Source organism: Protopterus annectens, chromosome 1.part1 (genome assembly GCF_019279795.1).
Source record: "Protopterus annectens isolate FY-2018-M chromosome 1.part1, PAN1.0, whole genome shotgun sequence".
Classification (NCBI taxonomy): Eukaryota; Metazoa; Chordata; order Ceratodontiformes; family Protopteridae; genus Protopterus; species Protopterus annectens.
Genome location: NC_056726.1, coordinates 180,094,073 through 180,119,928, shown reverse-complemented (window position 1 = coordinate 180,119,928; position 25,856 = coordinate 180,094,073). Strand labels below are relative to the sequence as shown.

At 42.6% G+C, this 25,856-nt stretch overlaps 1 protein-coding gene across 1 annotated transcript in view; it reads right to left on the bottom strand.

Annotated features, from left to right (window-relative positions):
* The window catches only part of TTC26 (tetratricopeptide repeat domain 26), a 2,373,990-nt gene that overhangs the window by 1,780,461 nt on the left and 567,673 nt on the right, over nucleotides 1-25,856 (bottom strand). The window contains exons 5-6 of the mRNA XM_044073993.1: nucleotides 21,238-21,287; nucleotides 5,226-5,371 (exon numbers count right to left, since the gene is read on the bottom strand). Coding sequence (XP_043929928.1) covers nucleotides 5,226-5,371; nucleotides 21,238-21,287 — 196 coding nt within the window. The remainder of the gene's footprint in view (nucleotides 1-5,225; nucleotides 5,372-21,237; nucleotides 21,288-25,856) is intronic.

Below are 25,856 nucleotides of genomic sequence, written 5' to 3'. Positions count from 1 at the left end.
AAAGGAAGGATTAGTACGTAATGATACCCTATCCTTATGGAAAATCAAAAGGCTCAACCGCCATAAGGGCCTGCAATTCAGAAACCCTTCTTGCAGAAGTAATGGCCAACAAAAAGCAGTCTTCCATGACAAGTATTTCAACTCAGCAGTAGCCGAGGCTCAAAAGGTTGTAGAGTAAGTTTCTCCAACACAAAATTGAGGTCCCAAGCAGGAGTAGGAGCTCTACGGGGGTCTTATATTCTTTGCCCCTCTAAGAAATTGCTTGAACAAAGGATGAGAAAACAATGGTGGGTCACAATCATAGTGAGCTGAAATTGCTGCAGCATGAATCTTAATGGAAGAGAAAGACAAACCTTTGTCCAATAACTCAGTAAGATATTGAAGAGCCACACTCAAATTTGGCTCAGAAACATCCAAATCCTTTGCTGCACACCAAAATAAAAATCTCTTCCATTTTCCTGCGTACACTTTCCTTGTACTAGGTCTTCTGGCTTCCATAATCACATTCAAAACTTGTTGAGGAAGCTGAGACCTGCTATGGTTTAAAACAGAATATGCCAGGCTGTTAGATGAAGAGAGTGAAGCTTGACATTGAGTAGATGCCCGTCCTTCTGAGACAATAGGTGTGGAATCAAAGGTAAGGGCCATGGAGGCTTCCTTACCAGACTCCTCAGCAATGGGTACCAGTGCTGCCGAGGCCAATCTGGAGCAATTAAAATCATCCTTGGCTTGTCTTGTCTGACCTTTAGGAGTACCTTTGGGAGGAGAGGCAGAGGTGGAAAGGCATACACATGAAGATTTTTCCAACTGAAAGAAAGAGCATCCACTTTCCAGGCTGTGTGATGAAACCTTTTCGTGCAAAACTTTGGCAGCTGGTGGTTTAGTGGAGAAGTGAACAGATCTATGTCTGGAGTTCCCCATGACACTGTCAATGTTTGAAATACATGAAGATCCAGTTTCCACTCGTGGGGATCCATGATTTGCCTGCTTAACACATCTGCTAAGGAGTTCTGTGCTCCTGGCAGAAACCTTGCTTGAAGATTCAGTTTCAAGCTTAACGCAGTCTCCCACAAAATCATTGCTTGCCTGCATAGAGGATAAGAATGTGTTCCCCCTTGTTTGTTGATGTACCACATGACAGTTGTGTTGTCTGTTAGAATCAACACCTGCCCTGGAAGAAGTAAATCCTTGAAAGCCAGTAATGCAAACTGGACTGCTAACATCTCCTTCATGTTGATATGTAGATGCTGCAGTCTGGCAGGCCACTTGTCTTGTATCCACTTTCCATTCAGATGAGCTCCCCAAGCTGTGTCTGAGGCATCTGTCATTAGAATCTGACTCGCCTCTGGCCGGGTCACAGAGAGTCCCTTGTTTAGGTGACATTCCTGAGCCCACCACAAAAATTCCTTTTGAATGCAAGGTATTATTTGAATGACAGTGTCCAAATCCTGGCAGTGCTGTGTCCATACATTTTTGAGATACCATTGTAGCTTCCTCATATGCAGTTTGGCATTGGGAAGTACCAGAATACAAGATGCCATGAACCCTAAGGCTTGAAGGACTGTCCTTGCAGTCAGCCCGGACTGATGAGATAGTTGATGGAAGTAGAGAGAAAGATTCTTTTGTTTGTCCAGTGTTAAAAAGGCCATCTGGGTTGCTGTATTCAGTCTCACACCCAGAAAGCACATGTCTTGAGAGGGTACTAGACTGGACTTTATTTCGTTCACAGAATACCCTAGGCATCTTAGCACTGCTATCACATATTCCAAATGCTGAAGAAGCACATCCCTTCCTTGAGCTAGAATCAGGCAATCGTCCAAATAAGGATAGATTTGTATTCCTTTTAGCCTGAAGAAAGCTATCACTGGAGCCAGAACCTTTGTGAATACTCTGGGCGCAGTAGATAAGCCAAAGGGCAATGCAGAGAACTGATAATGAGAATTCCCAGCTCGAAAACGCAGATACTTCCTGCAAATTAGTCTGATAGGAACATGAAGGTAAGCTTCCTTGAGATCCAAAGTTACCATCCAGTGATCTTTGCCCAGCAGAGGTAAAAGCTGTTGTAACGTCAACATTTTGAACTTGGGAATGTCCAGATAAGTGTTGAGGATAGACAGATCCAAAATTGGTCTCCACGTGTTCCCCTTTTTGGTACTAGGAACAGGCGAGAATAAAATCCTAGGCCCCTTTCTGGCACAGGAACCGGCTGAATGGCCCCTATTTGGAGCAACAGAGAAATTTGCTTGTGAGCCTCTTTCCTTTGTTGAGGAGGAATGTCTGGCATGCCTTTGAAAGGAGGCAAGGTATGGAAATAAAACCTGTAACCATGGTGAATGATATCCAATACCCATCTGTCTTGGGTAATTAAACTCCAGTTTTCTTTGAAAAGTGCCAACCTTCCTCCCAAAGGTACTGCCAGCCGAGAAGATTCTGGCAGCTGAAAAGGCAGGTCATTGGGTCTGTTTACGAAAGGACTGACCCCTGCCCTCACCAGAAGACTGAGCAGGTGAACTCCCTGTTCTAGGCCTAAAAGAACCTTGAGCTCTGCCTCTACCACGTCTAGACCTACCTCTAGACTGGGAATCATAAGCAGGATATGTCCACCCCTTGGTAGGCCAATTTCTACTAAACTTCGGAGGCTGAACCTGCAAAAATCTTTAACAGTCTGCATAGACTTAGCCTTGTCTTCCATTTTCTTTAGAACTGCTTCCACAGGCGAACCAAACAACACATCAGATTGTAAAGGAGCATCTAAAGTCCTTGTTTTCACATGCTCAGCTAAATTCTGATCCCTCAGCCAGGCGTGCCTGCGAAGAACCGAACCAGTGGCAGCCACCCTCGAAGAGGCCTGCACAGCATCAAAACCACATTGCAAAGAATGCTTACCCACCTGTTCAGAAACATGAACTAAATCCTGCAACTCTTTACACTCAATACCTTCCGCCAAAGCATCTACCTTAGACTTTAATTGTGCAAGGAGATAATTTTGGTATTTCAACATGTGAAACTGGCAATTTAAAGCTCTCATGGCCAAAGTGGAAGAAGTATACACTTTCTTTCCCCATCTATCCAAAGCCCTTGCCTCTTTATCTGGAGGAACAGGATTTTTAACAACAGAAGCCTTAACACCTTTAGGCCCCTGTGAAACAGTTTCTGGGTCTGCCCTAGGACTCTTAAAAAGATACTTATGAGCTTCCGGCACCCTATAATATCTATCGGGTTTAACTGGAGCAGGAGGCAAAGAGTCAGGGTTCAGAGAAGCCTCTGCAAAAACATCCTCCACCACAACTAGAACAGGAGGTATAGCTAAAGGCCTATGCTGGGGAAGAAACAAAAATTCCCTAAGCCTTTTCCTGGAATCAGAGAAATCCTGACCTTCCCATTTAAAATGCTCCCTCATGGAATGAAGAGTCTCTGAAAATGAAAAATCTTCAGGAGGAGAAGCAGAAGGAGTAGAATCATCTACATAAGAATCAGAGTAAGGGGAATACTCCTGCAAGTCTTCAGCCGAAGACTCAGAAGCATCCGAACACTGCTCAAAACTGCCAAGCTCAGGTTCCACCCTAGGCCTCTTATCAGGAGGGGGCATAGAACCTCTAATCATTGTAATCAAATCTTCTGCCATCTTAAGCATATGCTTCTTAGGTACAGACCCTGAAGAACTAGGGGTAACACCTGAAACAAAACCTGGCCTGCCCCTGGGAGAAGCCTTGGAAACAGCAGGGGAGGGCCTAACCACCTTAGGAAGGGAGGGAAGAACAGCTACCTGAGAAGCCCCTTCCGCCTGGCCTACCTCCTGAGAGGTCACATCTTGCAGTAATAAAGTCTCTCCTGGGATTCCAAAAATTTCTGGCTGAACCCCTGGCTCCACCAAGCCCTCTACAGAACCCGGCGTCCGTGCACGGACGGTTCTTCCAACCTAGGCTTTGCTGTTTTGTCCTTGCGCTTTTTGCGAAGCGGGCCGGAGCATCCGGCGGCATTTTATAGTTACACCGCTTCCCAAAACTAACCTGGCACAATCTAATCTTCTCTTTATAGTGCGTTTATTAAATCTAGCACAAGAGCGACAGCCAACAACGTCGTGCTCAGGCCCTAAGCAAGGTATACACAAGGTATGGTAATCCCTATGAGGTATCTGTTTCCCACAAGAAATACAGTTATTCACTTTTTCTGACATCCGGTAAAATACTGAGGCAAGAAAAAACCAAAATATTCCCCAACGGGGTACTTAGCCAACTTGGATTCGGTCTGAAACTCCGACTTCGGAAAATCTCAGAACGCCAACCTGCACTTGCAAAACTGCTTCTGCATCGGACCATGCGGCAAAAAAGACTGAGGAAATGACGTCGGTCATGCGCATTTGTACCCTGACGTCAGACTAATGCGCCTTGACCGACGTCAGCCTTATACTTTGGTATTCGGGCCGACTGGGACAGCGGACTACCCAAGTGTTAGGACTGCAGCAATGTGGTATGAAGAACATCAATAAAACACTTACAAGACAATGTAGAAGGATCCCTAGTTTTAGAGGTCTCCTTGCTGCACTGAAACCATCTTTTATAGAGCAGTTATAAAGTAATTTAATTCCAACTATTTTTCTAAAGTTTTGCAAATTAACCTTCTATGTTCCAGTTTCCACTATTAAAATATATACATTTACACAGTTATAATAGTTTATGTACATTTCTGCTATCTTCCAGTAGGGTACACTTTGGACACATCTATAAGCTGAGTACTCTACAAAATATCTCTTCAGCACACGTCTGTACAAACCATCTTATATGACACAGCAGTTCTAATACATTAGTAACACAAGCATATGAATCATGTTGATATTCACAAATAACATATGATTATTTACAAAATTCCAGCTAGCTGTGCTGGCAGTACCTCCTTATGTCACAGCTTACACAGCCAAACTGTAGAAATGTTGTCAACGAGGACACATTCTGACCCAAACAATGTTAATCATTCGGGTATAACTAAAGCTCATTCCATAAACACGAACGAGTCAGATAACTGTATGCATCGCTTGAGTAACACTTAGCTATTTCATATTAATTTTAAATTAACAACTGATCAATAAGAAAGGTAAACTGTAACAAACAGAACAGCACAATTTTGTCAAATGTACAAGGCATAAAAAAGGAAGGATGTATTTATACAGCCTTGTCTTAGCTACATCCAAGCTAGTCAGCTCTGTGAAAAGGAGAAATTTAATTTACCTGTTATCCAATAGAATCCGCTTATAGATATCTATTGCTTCTTGATAATGGGACCGCATGTAGTGAATGGAAGCCAAGCTAAGCTGATCCTCTGTGATATCCTGCAAGTTCTGATGATAGCTCATCAACTTCTTTTCATCACTGAACTAGAATAAACACGTGGATCAATTCCATTAATGCTGTACAGTTATTCAATATATATTTTTTTTTTATTTAGTATTAATACATACTGCAACTATAAATAATGGTATCCACGGTTTCGCAGCATAAACTACATCCATTAGCAGTTAAGATACATCTGTAGAAACATAGGAACATACTAGGCAAGTGATCACTGGGACCTTAATATGCCTAGCTGTATACATCTTTAAGCAGACCCTTTTCAAGCACTTAATAGTGCTCATCTCCCAATTTAAGCAAGACTGTACATTATAACCCTGGGGTAAATTCAAAGAAACTTTATTGTCATTTAGGAAACACAAGTGCTACCTAAACAAAATCTCAAGTGTCAGCTCCTTTACAGGAGGGAGAGAACAAACACAAAAAGACAGACATAACAGGTATTAAAGAATAAACAATAACTACAGTACAAAAGTAAATATCTAAGTAGCTGACACACATGCTTGTACACTATTTATATACACTGGGCCACACTATTAGATGATTAACACATGAAAAGAAAAGTACACTATACACAGAGGTGAGATTGGGTGATTCAGCACATAAGGAAGTGATTGGAATTGCACTTGAATGAGAATATATTAATCTTAGTATGCATTAAATAAACAGAATTACTGTATGGAAAAAAAAAACAAAAGGAAAAGAATGAGAGCATAGCAATCTATTTTAGTTATGATACATCCAGATTTACATCTGCATTAATGAGTCTTGCTGCAGTTGGATAAAAACTGTTGATGAATCTGGAGGTCCTGCAGTGGATACTCTGTAACTTTCTACCAGATGCAAGTTTAATGAATCAACGAACCATACGCTGGATGAGAAGTGTCACTCAGTATTTTGCGGGACTTCTTTTTACACCTCATTTCAAAGAGCTCCTCTAAGGTAGGAAGACTAGTGCCATGGTCTTTTCTCCTGTTCTAATTACTATTTGCAGCTTTTTCCTTTCGGCCAGTCTGCTGTTACCGAACCATACAGTGCATCTGCTGGTGATAATGCTCTCGATGGCTCCTCTGTAGAAGGTATTTAAATCATTCATAGAGAGCTTTGCTTTTCTAAGCCTTCTTAGGAAGTGTAGTCACTGTTGAGCTTTTTTTAATTATCTGGCCTGTGTTTGTACTCCAAGAAAGATCATCTGATATACGTACCCCCAGGTAGTTTGGACTCTGTCCACTTCTTCACCATTGATCTTGAGGGGCAGGCGCATGGCAGAGCACTTTCTGAAGTCAATAATGATTTTTGTTTATTGACGTTCAGGTGCAAATTGTTGTTATTGCACCATTCATAGGTTCATAGGTTCATACTAGGCTATCTGCCCTAGGGCATTTATAAGCCTAGCCAAAGTGTGTTTGGCTTTCGCCACCCATTTTAAATTAATTTTGCTATGCCCTTTTTCAAGGTTAGTATACTGTGCCTCTGTCTAACAGTGACACAGAAGTGATACCCGGGGTAAACCTACGATCTCCCATCCACTCATCAAGATTCCTCTTGAAGAGAGTCAATGAGAGTCTGCCTAACCTGGACTGGGATTTTATTCCAGAGTGAAGGGAGCCTCTGGGTTATGAATCTGTCCCTCCAGCATGTCCTATTTATTTCAGTGCTGAGGTTCAAGTCTCTCGCACGTGCTCGATGGGATTTGGATTTCCTGAGGTGCAGCATGTCCATTAATTCCGGGTTGGACATGGCTTTATACGTCAGGCACAGATCGCCTCTGAGCAGGCGGTATGCCACTGAGTAGAGCTGAAGTTTCTTTAACCAGGCAACATATGGCATCTGTTTGAGCCCTTTGATCCTCTTGGTGAGGTACTTTTGGGGTCTTTCCAGTTGCTGCAGGTGTCTGGTAAGGTACATCCCAAAAGGGGCATTGTACTCAATTATGGGCCTGATGAGGGATGAGTAAAGAGGCACGATGACCTCCCCTGATCTAGATGTGAATCCCTTCATGATTAGTTGGGCTATATAAAATGTTTTTCTAACCACTTTGGCCACGTGGTTGTCAAATGAGAGATTGCTATCAACTTGGGTCCCCAGGTCCCTAATTACTTCTTCTGTACTTAATGGATTACCACCTATGTGGTAATTTGTGGGCACTTTGTTTTTGCCAAAGGGGATGACTATACACTTTTTGGCGTTTAGCTTGAGGCCATGGCTCTGGCACGAGTTGTCTGTTTCTATGAGGCCCTTTTGGAGGATGCTTGTGTCGGCTGGAGAGTCTATTATGGCGCCCAGTTTGCAGTCATCTGCGAAGTTCATCAGCCACAGTCCTTCCATGTTGGCCTGTACCTCTGAGAAATGTATACCGAACAAGAGAGGTCCCAGGACTGAGCCTTGTGGGATGCCACTTGTAACTGGTTTGGAGTCTGACATGGCTCCAGCAATTCTAACCATGTGGGTTCTGTCCTTGAGCCAGTTTGCAACCCATCTAGTGACATAGGGGTTTATATTTAAGCTGGTGAGCTTATCTATAATGCCCGAGTGGGGTATTGTATCTAAGGCTTTTGCGAGGTCCAGGTAGGCTGTGTGGACCACCTTCCCCTCATCAATGGCCTTGGTGACTGTTTCAAAGAAATCGACCAGGTTTAAGAGGCAGGATCTGCCCTTAACAAAGCCGAACTGGGTAGGATCCAGTGTCTGTAGGTCCCCAATATCTTTATTTATGAGGTCTATGATGATCCTTTCCATAGCTTTGCAGACCAAGCTAGTCAGGCTTATGGGGCAATAGTTTCCAGGATCCGTTGAGGCACCACCTTTGTGGAGAGGGACCACTGTTGCTGTACGCCACTCTTTGGGTACATATCCTGTAGTAACGCTGAGATTGAACAGTAGTTTTAGGTTTGGGTTTAGCTCTTCTTGGAGTTCATGTAGGACGCAGTCTGGGACACCGTCTGGTCCCATTGATGCTGTGCTTTTTGCTTTGGAGAGGGCGGCTCTTTACCTGAGCATCTGAGATGTCAGGGGGACAGCCCTCTGCTGGGATAGATATTTGCCCTTTTGGTGGGGGGAGTTTGCGCTGAACCTGTCAGCTAGGATGTTGGCAATGTCTGTGGGTTCGGTGTATTTTTTGTCATTTTGGACTAATTCTGAGCATATCTGGGAATTCCCACCCAGGTTCCTAACATAACTAAAGAAAGCCTTGTGATTATCCTTAGTGTCCTGTGCAATTTTTCTCTCGAAGCTGGCCTTAGACAATTTTATGAGTGCCCGTAGTTTTTGCTAATACTGATCAGAGATGCCTTCCCTTTTTGGGATTTTGCTCTGTCATGTAGTAGCTTCCTCCTTCTATTGTATAGTTTGTTTATGGCTGGGGTCCACCAGACAGGACGTCTGCCTTTGGAGGATTGGGTCTTGGTTTTATTTGGGATTGCATGATCCATGCATTCCTGAAGGTGTTCATAGAATGCGTTTATAAAGGATTCTGCAGTCTGGGCCATATTTTCCACAGGCCCGGGGGCTTTGAAGGATTCCACCTCGGTTTTGATGAGTGTGAAATTTGCTTTAGAAAAGTTTTTCACTGTGGTTTTCTGGGCAGGGGGTGGAGTCGGGATGTGAATATCCAGTGAGATTAGTTTATGGTCTGATCTTACCAGTGTGGGATACACTTCTGGTCTGGAGCATAGAGTCCCCATGTTGGTGATGATCAGGTCCAGTATGTTTTCCCCTCTTGTGGGAGTGGTAACAAGCTGTTCCATAGCATTTAAGCTTATAAATTCTAGGAACCTTTGGGCTAGGGTGTTGGAGCTAGAGTAATGCTCTCAGTCTATGTTTGGGTAGTTGAAGTGGCCCAATATAATGGTGTTTGGAGAGACCTTCATATTTTCCAGTGTTCTCAGGAAGGCCGAGTGAGGTTCCTGGGTTTGGGAGGGTGGTCTGTAGCAGGCTATAAACTGGAAGGCAGTTTTACCCACTGTTAGTTGCACATGGATAGTCTCTGATGCTTCGTGCTGTGCCACCAATCTGGTGGTGTGGGTATCTTTGACGAATATTGATACTCCCCCTCCTTTTGTGGTTCAGTCCAAGTTTTGGGGCCAAAAAGCATGGTATGAGGTATAACCTGGTAGTGCTGGGGTGCTCTTGGGAGCCTTGAACCAGGTTTCTGTTACTGCACAGATATCGATGTTCTCCATGCTAAGGAGAGTTTCGAGTGCATGCATCTTGAGGTTTAGACTTCTGGCGTTGAGTAGCATTACTCTTAGTTTCTTATCCCTTGTGATACCTATGGAGGTGGGTTTGTCTTTTGAGCCTTGCCTAAAAAAGGCACTATGGGGGTAGCAAGAGCCTTTGCCAATATCTGAAAGCCCAGGGGTAACAGGTGCAAGCCGTCCCTAGCAAAGCATCGTGGCTTGTCGAGCATGTCATCCCAGGCTGACAGGCATTGGATCCCCTTTGAATGACACCAATACTTAAGCCAATTGTTGAAATTGATCATCTTGTCTTCATATTGTGGCATTATTCTGGTGAGGGTAAGATGCTACTGAAGGTCAGGGTCATACTGGCCTGGGCTACATGCTCAGAGAGCTCCTCTATGTCTCTTTTCATGTAGTCCAGGGAGGTACGTCTAAGGTCATTCACACCAGCATGGACAATGAGTCATATTTGTACTTGCCTTGGAGTGACCTGAGTGCTTGTGTTATGTGGCGGATCCTAGCACCCGACAGGCAGCTCACCGTGACCTTCTCCTTGTTCAGTCTGGTGAGTGGGATGTCAGTGTGCCTGACAATAGAGTCACCTATTACAAGTGTATCAGGTGTGTTGTTTAGCCTTAAGGGCTGTGACTGTTCGGCACACTGGCTTTGTGAGCTATGTGTTGCACGTGTTTTGTTTTGGGGTAGCGGTAGCTTGGGTGTATGCTTTGGAGGTCTCTGCTGCTTAGGCAGGTTTTTATTTAGAGCCTCCGAGTATGTTTTTGTGTGTTTATGTGTTTGGTTTGCTGTTGTGGTAGGTCTATGTGAGACTGGAATTGCAGTGAGTGCGGTTTCCTTCTCCTCCTGACTGATTACGCCAGTACTGAGTTGAGAGAGCTTAGCCTCCAGTTTGGCAATATGGTTGCATCTCTCACATGTGTTGGAATTTGTTGGGAGGAGTAGAGGGTTGTCTGTGTACATGAGGCAGTTGTAACATTGCCTCAAGTTTCCCAGATTCACCAGCTAGACCGGAGAGGAGATTGACAACTGACCTTTGGACATGCTAGAATAGTATTGGGAATGCCTTTATAATTGAAAAAAGGGCCAATGGGGAACAAGGTACTCAAGGGGAGTTTGTGAGGGTGTAGTGCTTTTAATTTTTTAGTGCTGACTTATATAATTGCTTTAGTGAGCAAGTGCCAGGTAACTTAAATTTATTTATTTTTATTTTTTTATTTTACATTTGTTGACCGGGCTAGTCTAACTGGATATATGTCCATTTTCAGTAGAGGCCCGGGGAGAAAAGCTCCAAATTTTAATACAAAGTAAAAAATCAGTCAACCTAAAATTTAAGACAGTCCAAATCAGCATGCAGATATAAAAATATATAATAAAAAACTAATAACGATAAAATATAAATTTTTTTTTTTTTTTTTGAGATGAGCAGAGAAAAGTACAGTTTTGTACCTACCATAAATGTAGATGTTCGAAGATCCACATTGCTGCAGTCCTTACACTTGGGTAGTCCGCTGTCCTCGGTCGGCCCGACTATCAAAGTATAAGGCTGATGTCGGTCAAGGCGCATTTGACTGACATCAGGACGTCAGGGTACAAATGACATGACCGACGTCATATCCTCAGTCTTTTCTTGCCCCAGATGTCAGAAGACCCTAGAAATAAAGGTCAAAACCAAAAGACAGCAAACCAACAACCAACCATCCTAGCACTAATAATATGTACAATATATACACTATACATCCTATTAACAACCCAACCCACACAACCGCCTCCAAGAGGGGAAGGAGGGAGGGTAAATTGGACTGCAGCAATGTGGATCTTCGAACATCTACATTTATGGTAGGTACAAAACTGTACTATGTTCTTCATCTCACATTGCTGCAGTCCTTACACTTGGGTAGAATCCCAAAGCAGAGGTAAGGGTGGATGGCTAAACTATAAGGAAGCAGGAGCTGCCAAAATGCCCTGCAAAACAGCAGTGGCAAAACCAGCCCTGGATTTAGAGTAAAGTGGAAGGTGATAATGCCTAGAGAAAGTATGCACTGAACTCCAAGTAGCTGCCTCCAAAATATCCTTAGTTGCCACCCCCCTCAAAAAAGCTGTCGAAGTGGCAGTAGCTCTAGTGGAATGAGGCCTAATCCCAGCTGGAATCTCCTTGCCATGATGGGAATAACAGAAAGCAATGCAAAACCCAATCCACTTAGAAATAGTTTGTTTAGACACAGGCTTGCCCTGAGAACTCAAAGCAAAAGAAACAAATAACTGCGGAGACTGCCTGAACCCCTTAGTTCTGTCCAAATAATATCGCAACTGCCTGTGTACATCTAAAGTGTGCAAAATCTTTTCCCCTTTATTTTGGGGATTTGCATAAAAAGTAGGCAAATGAATAGTTTGGTTTAAAGCCACACTAGAAACCACTTTAGGCATAAAGGAAGGATTAGTACGTAAAGATACCCTATCCTTATGGAAAATTAAGAAAGGCTCAACCGCCATAAGGGCCTGCAACTCAGAAACCCTTCTTGCAGAGGTAATAGCCAACAAAAAAGCAGTCTTCCATGATAAAAACTTTAATTCAGCAGTAGCTGCAGGCTCAAAAGGTTGTAGAGTGAGTTTCTCCAACACAAAATTGAGATCCCAAGCAGGCGTAGGAGCTCTTCGTGGGGGTCTTATATTCTTTGCCCCTCTAAGAAATTGCTTGAACAAAGGATGAGAAAACAATGGTGGGTCACAATCATAGTGAGCTGAAATTGCTGCAGCATGAACTTTAATAGAAGAGAAGGACAAACCTTTGTCCAGTAACTCAGTAAGATATTGAAGAGCCACACTTAAATTAGGCTCGAAATATCAAAATCTTTGCTGCACTCCAAAATAAAAATCTCTTCCATTTATCTGCGTACACTTTCCTTGTACTAGGCCTTCTAGCTTCCAAAATAACATTCAAAACTTGCTGTGGAAGTGGAGGCCCACTACGGTTCAAAACAGAATATGCCAGGCTGTTAGGTGCAGAGAGTGAAGCTTGACATTGAGCAAATGACTGTTCCCCTGAGACAACAGGTGTGGAATCGAAGGTAAAGGCCATGGAGGCTTCCGTACCAGGCTTCTCAGTAATGGGTACCAATGCTGTCGAGGCCAATCTGGAGCTATCAAAATCATCCTTGGTTTGTCTTGTCTGGCCTTCAGTAGTACCTTTGGGAGGAGAGGCAGAGGTGGAAAGGCATACACATGAAGATTGCTCCAATTGAAAGAAAGAGCATCCACTTTCCAAGCTGTGGGATGAAACCTTTTTGTGCAAAACTTTGGCAGCTGGTGGTTCAGTGGAGAAGCGAACAGATCTATGTCTGGAGTTCCCCATGACACTGTCAATTTCTGAAATACATGAGGATCCAATTTCCACTCGTGGGGATCCATAATTTGTCTGCTCAACACATCTGCTAAGGAGTTCTGTGCTCCTGGCAGAAACCTTGCCTGAAGATTTAGCTGTAAACTGAGAGCAGTCTCCCACAAAATCATTGCTTGCCTGCAGAGGGATAAGAATGTGTTCCGCCTTGCTTGTTGATGTACCACATGACAGTTGTGTTGTCTGTTAGAATCAACACCTGCCCTGGAAGAAGTAAATCCTTGAAAGCTATTAATGCAAACTGGACTGCTAACATCTCTTTCAAGTTGATATGTAGATGCTGTAGTCTGGCAGGCCACTTGTCTTGTATCCACTTTCCATTCAGATGAGCTCCCCAAGCTATGTCTGAGGCATCTGTCGTTAGAATCTGACTTGCCTCTGGCCGGGTCACAGAGAGTCCCTTGTTTAGGTGACATTCCTGAGCCCACCACAAAAATTCCTTTTGAATGCAAGGTATTATTTGAATGACAGTGTCCAAATCCTGGCAGTGCTGTGTCCATACATTTTTGAGATACCATTGCAGCTTCCTCATATGCAGTTTGGCATTGGGAAGCACCAGAATACAAGATGCCATGAACCCCAAGGCTTGAAGGACTGTCCTTGCAGTCAGCCTGGACAGATGAGACAACTGATGAAAGTAAAGGGAAAGATTCTTTTGTTTGTCCGGGGTCAAAAAGGCCATCTGGGATGCTGTATTCAGTCTCACACCCAGAAAGCACATGTCCTGAGAGGGTACTAGACTGGACTTTATTTCGTTCACAGAATACCCCAGGCATCTTAGCACTGCTATCACATAGTGTAAATGAAGAAGAAGTTCGTCCTTTCCTTGAGCCAGAATCAGGCAATCGTCCAAGTAAGGATAAATCTGTATTCCTTTTAACCTGAGGAAAGCTATCACTGGAGCCAGAACTTTCGTGAACACTCTGGGCAGTAGATAAGCCAAAGGGCAATGCAGAGAACTGATAATGAGAATTCTCAGCTCGAAAACGCAGATACTTCCTGCAACTCAGTCTGATAGGAACATGAAGATAAGCCTCCTTGAGATCTAAAGTTACCATCCAATGATCTTTGCCCAGCAGAGGTAAAAGCTGTTGTAACGTCAACATTTTGAACTTGGGAATGTCCAGATAAGTGTTGAGGATAGATAGGTCCAAAATTGGTCTCCACGTGTTCCCTTTCTTTGGTACTAGGAACAGGCGAGAATAAAATCCTAGGCCTACCTCTGGCATAGGGACTGGCTGAATGGCCCCTATTTGGAGTAACAGAGAAATTTGCTTGTGAGCCTCTATTCTTTGTGGAGGAGGAACGTCTGGCATGCCTTTGAAAGGAGGCAAGGTATGGAAATAAAACCTGTAACCGTGGTGTATGATATCCAATACCCATCTGTCTTGGGTAATTAAACTCCAATTTTCTTTGAAAAGTGCCAACCTTCCTCCCAAAGGTGCTGCCAGACGAGAAGGCTCTGGCAGCTGAAAAGGTAGGTCATTGGGTCTGTTTACGAAAGGACTGACCCCTGCCCTCACCGAAGACTGTGCAGGAGAACTCCTGTCCTAGGCCTGAAAGAGCCCTGAGCTCTGCCCTACCACGTCTAGCTCTACCCCTAGACTGGGAATCATAAGAAGGATACGTCCACCCTTTAGCAGGCCAATTTCTACTAAACTTTGGAGGCTGAACCTGCAAAAAATCTTTAACAGTCTGCATAGACTTAGCCTTGTCTTCCATTTTCTTTAAAACAGACTCAACAGGAGAACCAAACAACACATCAGATTGTAAAGGAGCATCTAAAATCCTTGTTTTAACATGGTCAGATAAATTCTGATCCCTCAGCCAGGCGTGCCTGCGAATAACAGACCCAGTAGCAGCCACCCTAGACGAGGCCTGTACAGCATCAAAACCACATTGCAAAGAATGCTTACCCACCTGCTCAGAAACATGTACTAAATCTTGCAACTCTTTACAATCAATACCTTCCGCCAGAGCATCAACCTTAGACTTCAATTGTGAAAGGAGATAATTTTGGTATTTCAACATGTGAAACTGGCAATTCAAGGCCCTCATAGCTAGAGTGGAGGAAGTATAAACTTTCTTTCCCCATCTATCCAAAGCCCTGGCCTCTTTATCAGAAGGAACCGGATTCTTGACAACAGAAGCCTTAACACCTTTAGGCCCCTGGCTAACAGTTTCTGGGTCCGCCCTAGGACTCTTAAAAGATACTTATGAGCTTCAGGCACCCTGTAATACCTTTCGGGTTTAACAGGAGCAGGAGGCAAAGAATCAGGATTAAGAGAAGCCTCTGAAAAAACATCTTCTACCACATCCAACACAGGAGGTATAGCCAAAGGCCTATGCTGGGGTAAAAACAAAAATTCCCTAAGCCTTTTCCTGGAATCAGAGAAGTCCTGACCTTCCCACTTAAAATGTTCCCTCATGGAATGAAGAGTTTCCGAAAATGAAAAATCCTCAGGAGGAGAAGCAGAAGGAGTAGAATCATCCACCTCAGAATCAGAATAAGGAGAATACTCCTGCAAGTCTTCAGCCGAAGACTCTGAAACATCGAAGCCTGCTCAAAACTACCTAACTCAGGCTCCACCCTAGGCCTCTTATCAGGAGGGGGCAAGGAACCCCTAATCAAAGTAATCAAATCTTCTGCCATTTTAAGCATATGCTTCTTGGACACAGTTCCAGAAGAACTAGGGGTGACACCAACTGAAGCTAAACCTGGTCTGCCTCTGGGAGAAGCCTAGGAAACAGAAGGAGAGGGCCTAACCACCTTAGGAAGAGAGGGTAGTATAGTAGCCTGAGAAGCCCCTTCAGCCTGACCTGCCTCCTGAGAGGCCACATCCTGCAACAATAAAGTCTCCCCCTGGGAACCCAAAGAAACCTCCGGTGGAACCACCGGCTCCACCGACACCTCTAAAGAACCGGCGTCCGGACGGACGGTTCTTCTAGCCTAGGCTTAATAGCTTTGTCCTTGCGCTTCTTGAGAAGCGGGCGTCGGAGCATCCGACGGCATTTTATAATTGCACCGCTTCCCGAAGACTAACCTGGCACAATCTAACCTTCTCTTGATAGTGCGTTTATTGAATCTAGCACAAAAGCGGCACCCAACAACGTCGTGCTCAGGCCCTAAACAAGGAATACACAAAGTATGGTAATCTCTATGGTATTTGTTTCCCACAAGAAATACAATTATTCACTTTTCTGACATCCGGTAAACCACTGAGGCAAGAAAAAACTAAAATATTCCCCAACGGGGTACTTAGCCAACTTTGAGTCGGTCTGAAACTCCGGAATCGAAAAATTTCAGAACGCCAACCGGCACTTGCAAAGCTGCTTCTGCATCGGACCATGCGGCAAAAAAGACTGAGGATATGACGTCGGTCATGCGCATTTGTACCCTGACGTCCTGATGTCAGTCAAATGCGCCTTGACCGACGTCAGCCTTATACTTTGATAGTCGGGCCGACCGAGGACAGCGGACTACCCAAGTGTAAGGACTGCAGCAATGTGAGATGAAGAACATCAATATTTTAGATGTACTTAGAATAAAAGAAAGGATAAAGTGAGAAAGAGGAGGGGAAAAGATAGGAAAGGTATTGGGGATATAATAGGATGAGTAGAGGATTAGATGATTTTCATAGAGCTAAGAAAGTTAGTTTTATGAAGGCAAACATGCACCTAAGAAGAGAGGAAATAAAAGAAGCTTTTGAGTACTTGTTCAAAGGGTAAGTTTCCTGTCTTAAGGAGTGGCTGTGGAACTTTAGAAAACATTTATTTGGTTATTGGGTAGAGAAGGGGAAGAAGGAAAGGGAGATGGGAGACAGAAGGGCTAGCTAGTCAGGGTTAATACAGGGGCAGAGCCATTTTTTATTAAGGTACAATTTGAGATTCTTCTTGAAAATAGGAAGAGAAGTCAGGGATGTGATATCAGCAGGTAAATTGTTCCACTGTTTCCCAACTGAGTTGGAGAATAAGCCATCTCCTGCAGTGTTTTTAGGTGTAGTAATGTTGATCAAAATTTTGTTAGAGGAGCGTAGATGTTTCAGGTTATGATAAGGGGTAATAAGGCTGGTGAGTATTGGAGTTTTGGTGGATTGGTACAGGGTTTTGTGGGCTATTACTAGTTGTTGAAGTATAATCTGATTAGGAAGTTCGAGCCAGCCAAGTTGTCTTAGATTAATGCAGTGGTGGGTTCAAAAAGGAGATCCGGTAGCAAATCTAGCAATGTTGTTGTAGGATATAACTAGTTTATTAAGGTTTTTTTTGACAGGTTGGTATAAATAGGACATGCATAGAGTAAAGTAGAGATTAGATGGGTCTTGGCTAGGGTAATTCTAGTAGCTGGGGTAAGAAATGGTTTAATTCTATATAGGGTTCCTATTTTTTGTTCACACTTTTTATAGTAGAGTTAATGTGATTCTCAAAATTGAGTTTATTATTAATTGTAATTCCTAGTAGTTTTGTGGTGGTTTCGGGGGAAATACTAGTATTGTTGTTTGAAGTGATTGAGAAATGTAGGGGGATTTGGTTACGTGTTGGGGAGAAGAGTAGAAGTTTTGTTTTCTTAGGGTTGAGTAGGAGGCAGCATTGGGAAAACCAATGTTCAACTGTGTTAAAGGCTTTTTGTGTAAGAGACTGAAGTTCAGCATAAGAGGTAGCTGTGCAGATAATAGTGGAGTCATCTGCATATTGGATACAGTTAGAAAAAGGGATAGCTGATTGAAGGTCATTGATAAAGATGGAAAAAAGAAGTGGACCTAAGATAGGGCCTTGTTGGACACCTAGGGAAATAGGAAGGTAGTCAGATATTGAGTTTTTCCAGAGTACTGCTTGTTGATGGTTTTTGAGGTAAGACCGAAACCAAGTTAAGCTGTTAGGATCCAGTGATAGAGAATGTGGAGGAGCATTTTGTGATTTACCATGTCAAAGGCTTTAGACAGGTCAATGAATAGTGTAGAAGAAAGATTGTTTAAGTTGCGGTTAGTGTTGATGGTGTTTGTGAAGGAGAGCAGAGCAGTGGTGGTACTATGGGAAGGTCTGAAGCCATGTTGACAGCTAGAAAGTAGGTTGTTTTGGAGAAGATGATTTAGTAATTGTTTATGGATACATTTTTCTAAGATTTTGGCAATAGGGGATAACAAAGCTATGGGACGATAGTTAGATAGATCAATAGATTTTCCCCCTTTGTGTAGTGGGATGATGTGAGATATTTTCCAGATATCAGGGACAGTTCCTTCATTGATGGATCTGTTTATCAAAATAGAGATAGGAAAAGCTACAGCTTTGGCTCCTATTTGCAGAAACTCAGCAGGGAGTTTGTCTTCAGAGGGTGAGGAGGGCTTTAGTTTTTGAAGTAGTGAAGAAATATATGATGTAGGGATGGGATGGAAGTGAAATGAGGGTGGTGTATTAACGGAGAAGGAGTGCAGATCTGAGGTATCAGGAGATAGGTGACTCGTCAGGTTTTGTATAGTATTTATGAAGTAGGAATTAAAGGAATTAGCTATTTGGATAGGGTTATCAGGGTTAGTGTCCTGTGAGTTGGGTGTGATTGTTTGGCCTGGGGATAGTAGATTATTAATGGTGGTCCAAAATTTTTTAGGTTCCTTATTGGATATTTGTTGTTGCAATAAATGCAATGTGTTACAGGTAACTTAAATGCAAAAACGGCAAACAGTAACTTTCTTTCAAGTGAAACAAGGAAATAAGTACAGTAAGCAATGCAGATATCACTAGGGATCCACAGAAGCGCTGAAAAGCCGTATTTTAGGTGGAATTAGCGTTTCAGGGAAATAACAAGCACACATACAACAAGCATACAAACAAAGCTAGATTCAGCAGGCCTGGATCTAGTCTATGCTACAGCAAACAAGGTGTACCAATTTCAGTAAGAAACAGTTCAAATATGCAGGCACTATAAGCCTTTAACTAGAAATTCCCAGTCAGGGAGTTGACCTCATTCCTATACCTACTCTTGTCATCACCACTTATGAGTCCCACAACTGTGGTGTCATCTTAGAATTTGATGATGTGGTTGTTGGTAGCCTTCGCACAGCAGTCATGGGTAAGGATTGTGAACAGTAGAGGACTCAGCACACAACCCTGGGGTACTCTGGTGTTGACTGCAATAGTCCCTTAAGTGTTGTTACCAGCACAGCTCCTTTGTGGTCTTCCAGTCAGGAAATCGAGGATCCAGTTGCACAGCCCTTTATTTATGCCAAGGTTTATTAGCTTTTCTATAAGTTGTACTGGAATCACTGTATTCAGTGCCAAGCTGAAATCTATGAACAACAACCTGGCATAGTTCTTCTCTTCAAGATGCTCCAATGTGAGATGAAGTGCCACCAAACTGGCATCAGTAGTTGATCTTTGCCCAGTAGGCAAACTGCAGTGGATCAAAGGATTGGGGTAGTACTGTAGTGAAATGCCTTTTAACCAGTCTTTCAAAGAAGTTCATTAAATTTCTTGTGAGGGCCACCAGTCTGTAATCATTTAGGCAGGTGGGGTTGACTTTTCTGGACAGAGGGATTATGTTGGTAACTTCAAAGCATGCTGGTACTTTTTCCTGGACAAGTGAGGTATTGAAGATGTCCATCAGGACTATGCTGAGGTGGTCTACACAACCTTTCAATACTTTCACCAGAATGTTATCACGGCCAGCAGAATTCCTGGGGGTTCACTTTCCTCAGCTGGTTCCTTACATCCACATAATTGAAGTGGATTACTGCCTCCTTTTGGTCATTGAGAAGCTTTACACCCTCCGGGTTGTTTTTCTCTTCAAACCTGCAGTAAAATGTGTTTATACTGTCCAGAAATTCAGTGCTTTCCTCACACTGAGCTGACTTGGTCTTGTAGTCAGTTAGCTGTTGAATACCATGCCACAGGTTTGTTGAGTCTTTCACATCCTTGAAGCATCCTTGTATCCTCTTTCTGCACTCCCTCTTGGCCTCCATGGTACCAATTTTTTTATTAGCCCTTGCCTCACTTAAGCCCTTCTTATCCTTTGCCCTGAAAGCAGTGTTTCTTGCCCTCAGCAACTCGTACACCTTGCTGTTTAGCCATGGTTTTTGGTTGGCTCTTATTTTAATATTTCTGATGTTCATTACATCCTCCATGCATATGGATATGTAAGCCATAGTTGTCTCAGTATATTCATCTATGTAAGCCATAGTTGTCTCAGTATATTCATCTATGTTCACCAGACTGTTCACCATGGCTGCATCCCCGAAGGCATCCCAGTTTGTGGTATGAAAGCAGTCCCTGATACTTGCACTTTCATGCCAGACCCTGATTTGTTTCACAGTGGGCTTACCTCTGATCAAGACAGGTTTGTAAGCTGGTATTAGTTTTATGGAGATGTGATGAGAGCCACCTAGGTTTGCTTGTTGTACAACTCTGTACGCCCCTTTTATGTTAGTGGAAGTCTTGTGCAGAGTATTTGTTCCCCTTGTGGGGAAATCCACAATTTGGTAGTAATTGGGTAGCCTCTCCCTGAGACCTGCTTTCTTGAAGTCACCAGTTATCATAAATGCATAGTCAGAATTCTTGCATTGCAGCTTACATACAGTACAATGGCCTTTCCCACTCTAATTATTGTGGTCGTCATCTTTGGCTGCTATTACTTGTTCAAGTACCCTGGCTTACTGGTGTTGCTATCTGTACAGTCTCACATATGGACATGGATACCTCAGTGACACTACTGCACATTCTACTTTGTTTCTACATCAGCAGACATGAACTTTTAGCTCTGTTAAGTAATGGCAGCTAGTTCCAGAGTTCAAGCCTGACCTCTGATGAGTGTCTGTTTGGACTTTTGCATTTTTTTCTCACCATATCAGGGTGTTTATCTTGAGTGCTTTGGTTTCCTCCCACCTTCAAAAAATGCTGTTTGACTGACTACATTAAACTGTACATATATATGTTGTACTTAAAATGCCCCTGAGGTCTGGGGCTTGGCTTAAACAGGACTTGAGAGAGGCAATTTACTTACCTCACAAATAAAAAAGTAAATACAAATAAATAAACTTAAAGTCAAAAATACACACACTTTCTAACCATCTGACCAGCATTTGGTTAATAGATAAAATTGCAATGTAGATAAAATTGCAATGCTGAATGCAAATACGCACGGGGTAAAATTCAAACTACATTTCACAATATTACAGTATGTGTGGTTCAGTTTTCATCTCTATTGTAGTTAAGAGCATGCACTAGCCTGAGTTTAATATGCAAAAGACAATTAAAAATAAATACATCTTCTAAACAAAGCAGTAGTTCACAATCTAAAATACGAATATACCTTGTGAGCCAGATGAAATAAAAGACGATTCTGCAGTCTACTTTTTGGTGCTAGAAAGAAGAAAGAAACGAATGAAAATTGTAGACCAGCTTAATTCAGATAGATTATTCAGTCAATAAATAAAAATGAAAAGTAAAGCCCCTAGGCCCTCATTACCTGAAAAAAAAAATGTTGATAATATCTTTGCACTTGAAATCAATTCCAGTTCACATTTTTGTATAAAATGTTGCTATTTATGTGCATCTACACATGTACTTACAGCAGTACAGAGCAATGTATTGAAACTAACTTTGCTAATCTCTAACATTCCCTTTCTAACACCAACAAATCTCAGAATGTCAGGACAGGGACGGGGTACCGATTTTCAACTTATCTGACAAAAATACCAAATGACCACAATTTGGACTATGTGCATATTGGAAAGACATTAACTTCAACTTTTCATTGAATTAGCTTGGTTTATACATAGTATATCTTCAAGCCCATCCTTTCCTGCCTAACCACTCCACCACCCATGTTGCTAACTCAACACAGGCTGTCTGGGTAAGAGCCAGGACTTTATCACACTACACCACTGGGCCAGACTGATCAGCTGCATTTTCTTATACTTCATACATCTGTGATTTTTTTCTCAAGTCATTCTCCAGAACGTTTAACTACTGCATATTCCCTAATGCCCTTGGCATCCTGAACAGTTTTCCTTTTACTACTTCAATTTCTTTCCATCTGATATCGCATAACATTTTGCCACTGTTTGATCATATCACCTCTTTCTACTTCTTCCGCATATTCCTTAACCTCTTAAAAGCCTGAAATAGTATGTTTTACTCCTTCTTTCTTTCTTTCTCATCCTTCATCATATTCCCACAACCCATTGCATCTCCTTTTTAATACTTTCTCTATCAAAGTTACCCCAACGTCAAGCAGATGATCTGAAATGGATGGGAATTGCCATAAAATCTTGCCCAAATTTCTCCTTGTCAATATGAGTATCTTCAGGAGGCATAACTCAACTTGTAAAGTATAGTACTGGTGCTCTCTATTCTAGGGTCAATGGATCAGCAGGTATTGCTTAGACTCTTCCCAATATTTTTATGAGACAGAAATTACTAACCTAGTAACAGTGTACACTGGATTGATATGCATCTATCATGAATAAACTGCTGTTATTGCATCTTAGATAATGAGCCAGTGGAGTAAGCCAAGGAATATTAAACTGTAGTAGAATACCCAAGTTCCACTTGATAATTATCTGCAGCTTTAATAATTTATTACCCCACTACCACCAACAACTACCTTCTCAATTTACGCATCTCAGAACCTTTCTTATCTACAGGTGACTAGATGTTCCCAAATCAGTGAACCCATCTCAACTACTGGAGTTTTTTTTTAAGACTATCTGGCCAAAAGTATTTTGTAAAAGTGATAAAAAACATCAGGAAAAATTCAGCTCTGAAAATCCACTTTATATTTCACCAAAGCATCACTATTATTTTTATTTATTCATTATTTACACTTTGTTGGCCATGTTAGTCTCTAAAGGCCAATGGTCTCTTTTCAGGAGAGATGCAAGGTGTTACTCAATGACTAGGGGAAATCTGGCCAGGGAACCAAGGAACTTCTAATCTTTTTTTTGACAAGAGCCATGGGATCTTTTACATCTACCTGAGCTACCACCAACTCAAGCAGATGGGGCCTCAGTTTAACATCCCATTTGAAGGACAGTACACTCAGGAGTTTAGCAATGCCCTTATGCTGCACTATAATGTCAGTACTGGAAAATGAATACAACTACCTGGTATGGGAATAGAACCAACAGCCTTCTGATCTTCTAGCACCAAAGGCAAACGTGCTAATTGTTAAGCTACTAAGACAGCTACAACAAACAGTAATACTTGATTTAGTATACCATAGAGACTGACAGCTGCATCATTATACTGCCAATCAAGGGTGACTGCTGACATCAGCTTGCCAGTAGCCATCATTAAACTGAGCAAACCTACCTTACATATGGAAAGAAAATTGTAAACTATCCATTATCGATGGCCTACTTCCACTGTGCCTGTCCAGGTGAAAGCATTGACCAAATATTTTAAGGTTATAGTCTGAGCAGTCACTGCTAGATGAGGAATCACCAATTCAACACCTTGTCTTGACAAGTAATATATACTGTTTGCTGCACCCTGGGGTGTAGGGGAGTCCAGAAAAAACATGACTGCTACACAAGTCTTCAGAAATTAGGTACAGAATCCTTTGAAAGCCACATTTTCAAACAGATAAATGCAGAAAATGGAAAGGCTTGAAAATACATATGTGTTTCTCTCATGCTAAACCAAGGGCAGTAAAGCCAGTTGTAATTGTATGTTCCTGCTTCTGGTATACTACATAATCATACAAGGATGAGAAGGATGATACTGTACCTAGAATGTATGATTAGTACATATATATTTATATTGCTCAACTTCAATTATAAAAATAAAGGGATTCTAAATGTTATTTCAACAAGTTAAAGGATGTGTCATACTGTCTTTAGACAGATAAGATGTTAACAGGAAGCCTTAAGATAGCTAGAAATTAGAAGTTATGTCCTTACCATAACGTTCCATGTGGAGTGTTCATCTCGCCTTTGTTCTTACACCTGGGTTCGGAGCCGATCCTCGGCTCCGTGTCGGCCGCTTGCAAGCTCTGCATCGAGAAGAAGCTCGAGACTAACCTAACTCCCACAATCCCCCTCTGCCTTTACCTCAGATCTAGTTTGCAAGCAAACCAGAAGTCAGAGAGAGAGCATATTCATGCAAAAACAAACAACATAACTGTACAAGCACTTATCCATATATATATATATACAAGATATACATATATATACAACCACTGCAAAAGCAGAAGCCAAATAATCCAGACCAGGCACCAAACTGTACGTTCTTCCTGAGGGTGGGAGGGTGGGAATGTAAGAACAAAGGCGAGATGAACACTCCACATGGAACGTTATGGTAAGGACATAACTTCTAAATGTGAGAGTGTTCGATCTCGCCGTTTGTTCTTACACCTGGGTAGCGTCCCTAGCTCCATGTTCCTGAGGAACTCACGGGAGAACGTTCTTGAGCACAGTGGAACCAAAGGTTGCCCTGTCCCTAGAAACCCTGTCTACTTTGTAATGAGAGATGAATGTATGTGGTTTAGACCAAGTAGCAGCTGCACAAATAGTGTCTAATGGTAGGCGAGCTGCATGAGCCAGGGATGTAGACACTGATCTTGTAGAGTGTCCCTTGGGTTTGACAGGTAAAGTTTGTTTTGAAGAATCATAAACGAATATAATGCAATCAGTTAGCCATTTGGAAAGGGTTCGTTTAGTAACTGCTACACCTTTCCTGCTGTCAGCAAAAGCTACAAAAAGTTGATCAGATTTCCTGTGATCCTTTGTTCTATCCAAGTAAGATCTAAGTTGTCTATGGACATCCAACTTGTGTAACATATACTCCAATTTATTGGAGTGATTTTTGAAAAAGGTAGGTAGTTCAATGGATTGATTAATGTTATTAATAGAGCAAACTTTGGGGAGAAGGATGGATTAGTGCGAAGAGATACTCTGTCAGAGTGAAAGATCAGATAAGGGTGTTTAATGGAAAGAGCCTGAAGCTCAGATACTCGCCTAGCAGATGTAATGGCTACCAAGAAGAGGGTCTTCCACGACAAATACTTCAATGGACAAGAGGAGGCTGGCTCAAATGGAGGTAACATCAATTTAGATAATAAAAGGTTTAGATTCCAAGGAGATGTAGGAGTTCTAACTGGTGGTCTAATATGGAAAAATCCTTTTAAAAAGGCCTTACAAAGTCTGTGAGCCATAATAGGTGCCCCACATTCTTCCACATGAAAGTTGGAAATGGCAGCCAATTGCACTCTTAAAGTGGCAGGAGAAGCTCCTTGGTGGAACAATTCTGTTAAAAACTCCAAGATCTTGTTTAACGGAGCTATGACAGGGTCCAAATGCTGTGTATTTGCCCAGAATACAAAACGCTTCCATTTACCAGTGTAGGTCTTAGTAGTGGAAGCTTTATGAGAAGCCACTAGTATATTCTGAACTGCAGGTGAGAGAAGATCAGACCTAGCTAAGAAGGGAAGCGGAGCAGCCAAGCTGCTAGACGGAGTGACAAGAGCGAGGGGTGGGGAACCCCTGACGAGTGGGTCAGTAGATCTGGCTCTGGGTCCAGGATCCAGGGTCCCCGAATGCTGTGTGCCAGAAGAAAGGGGAACCAAATTTGACGAGGCCAGAATGGGGCAATGAGGATTATCATCCTTTGCAGGTTGTTGGCTTTCTGCAGAAACTTTGCAATCAGGGGAAAGGGAGGAAAAGCGTACAGGAGACCCGGGGGCCAATCGTGCACCAGCATGTCCCTGGGGACTTCCTGGAGGGTAATAGGGCAAAGTAGCTCCTGCATTTGGCGTTCATTGGAGACGCAAAGAGATCACAGGAAGGCTGGCCCCACTTGCGAAAAATCTTCTTCGCAACTGACTGTTTGAGGGACCACTCGTGAGGCAACAGGATTGCTCTGCTCAGCCTGTCGGCTATGACGTTGGATGACCCCGGGATGTGCGTTGCGATCAGAAAGCGACCCGTG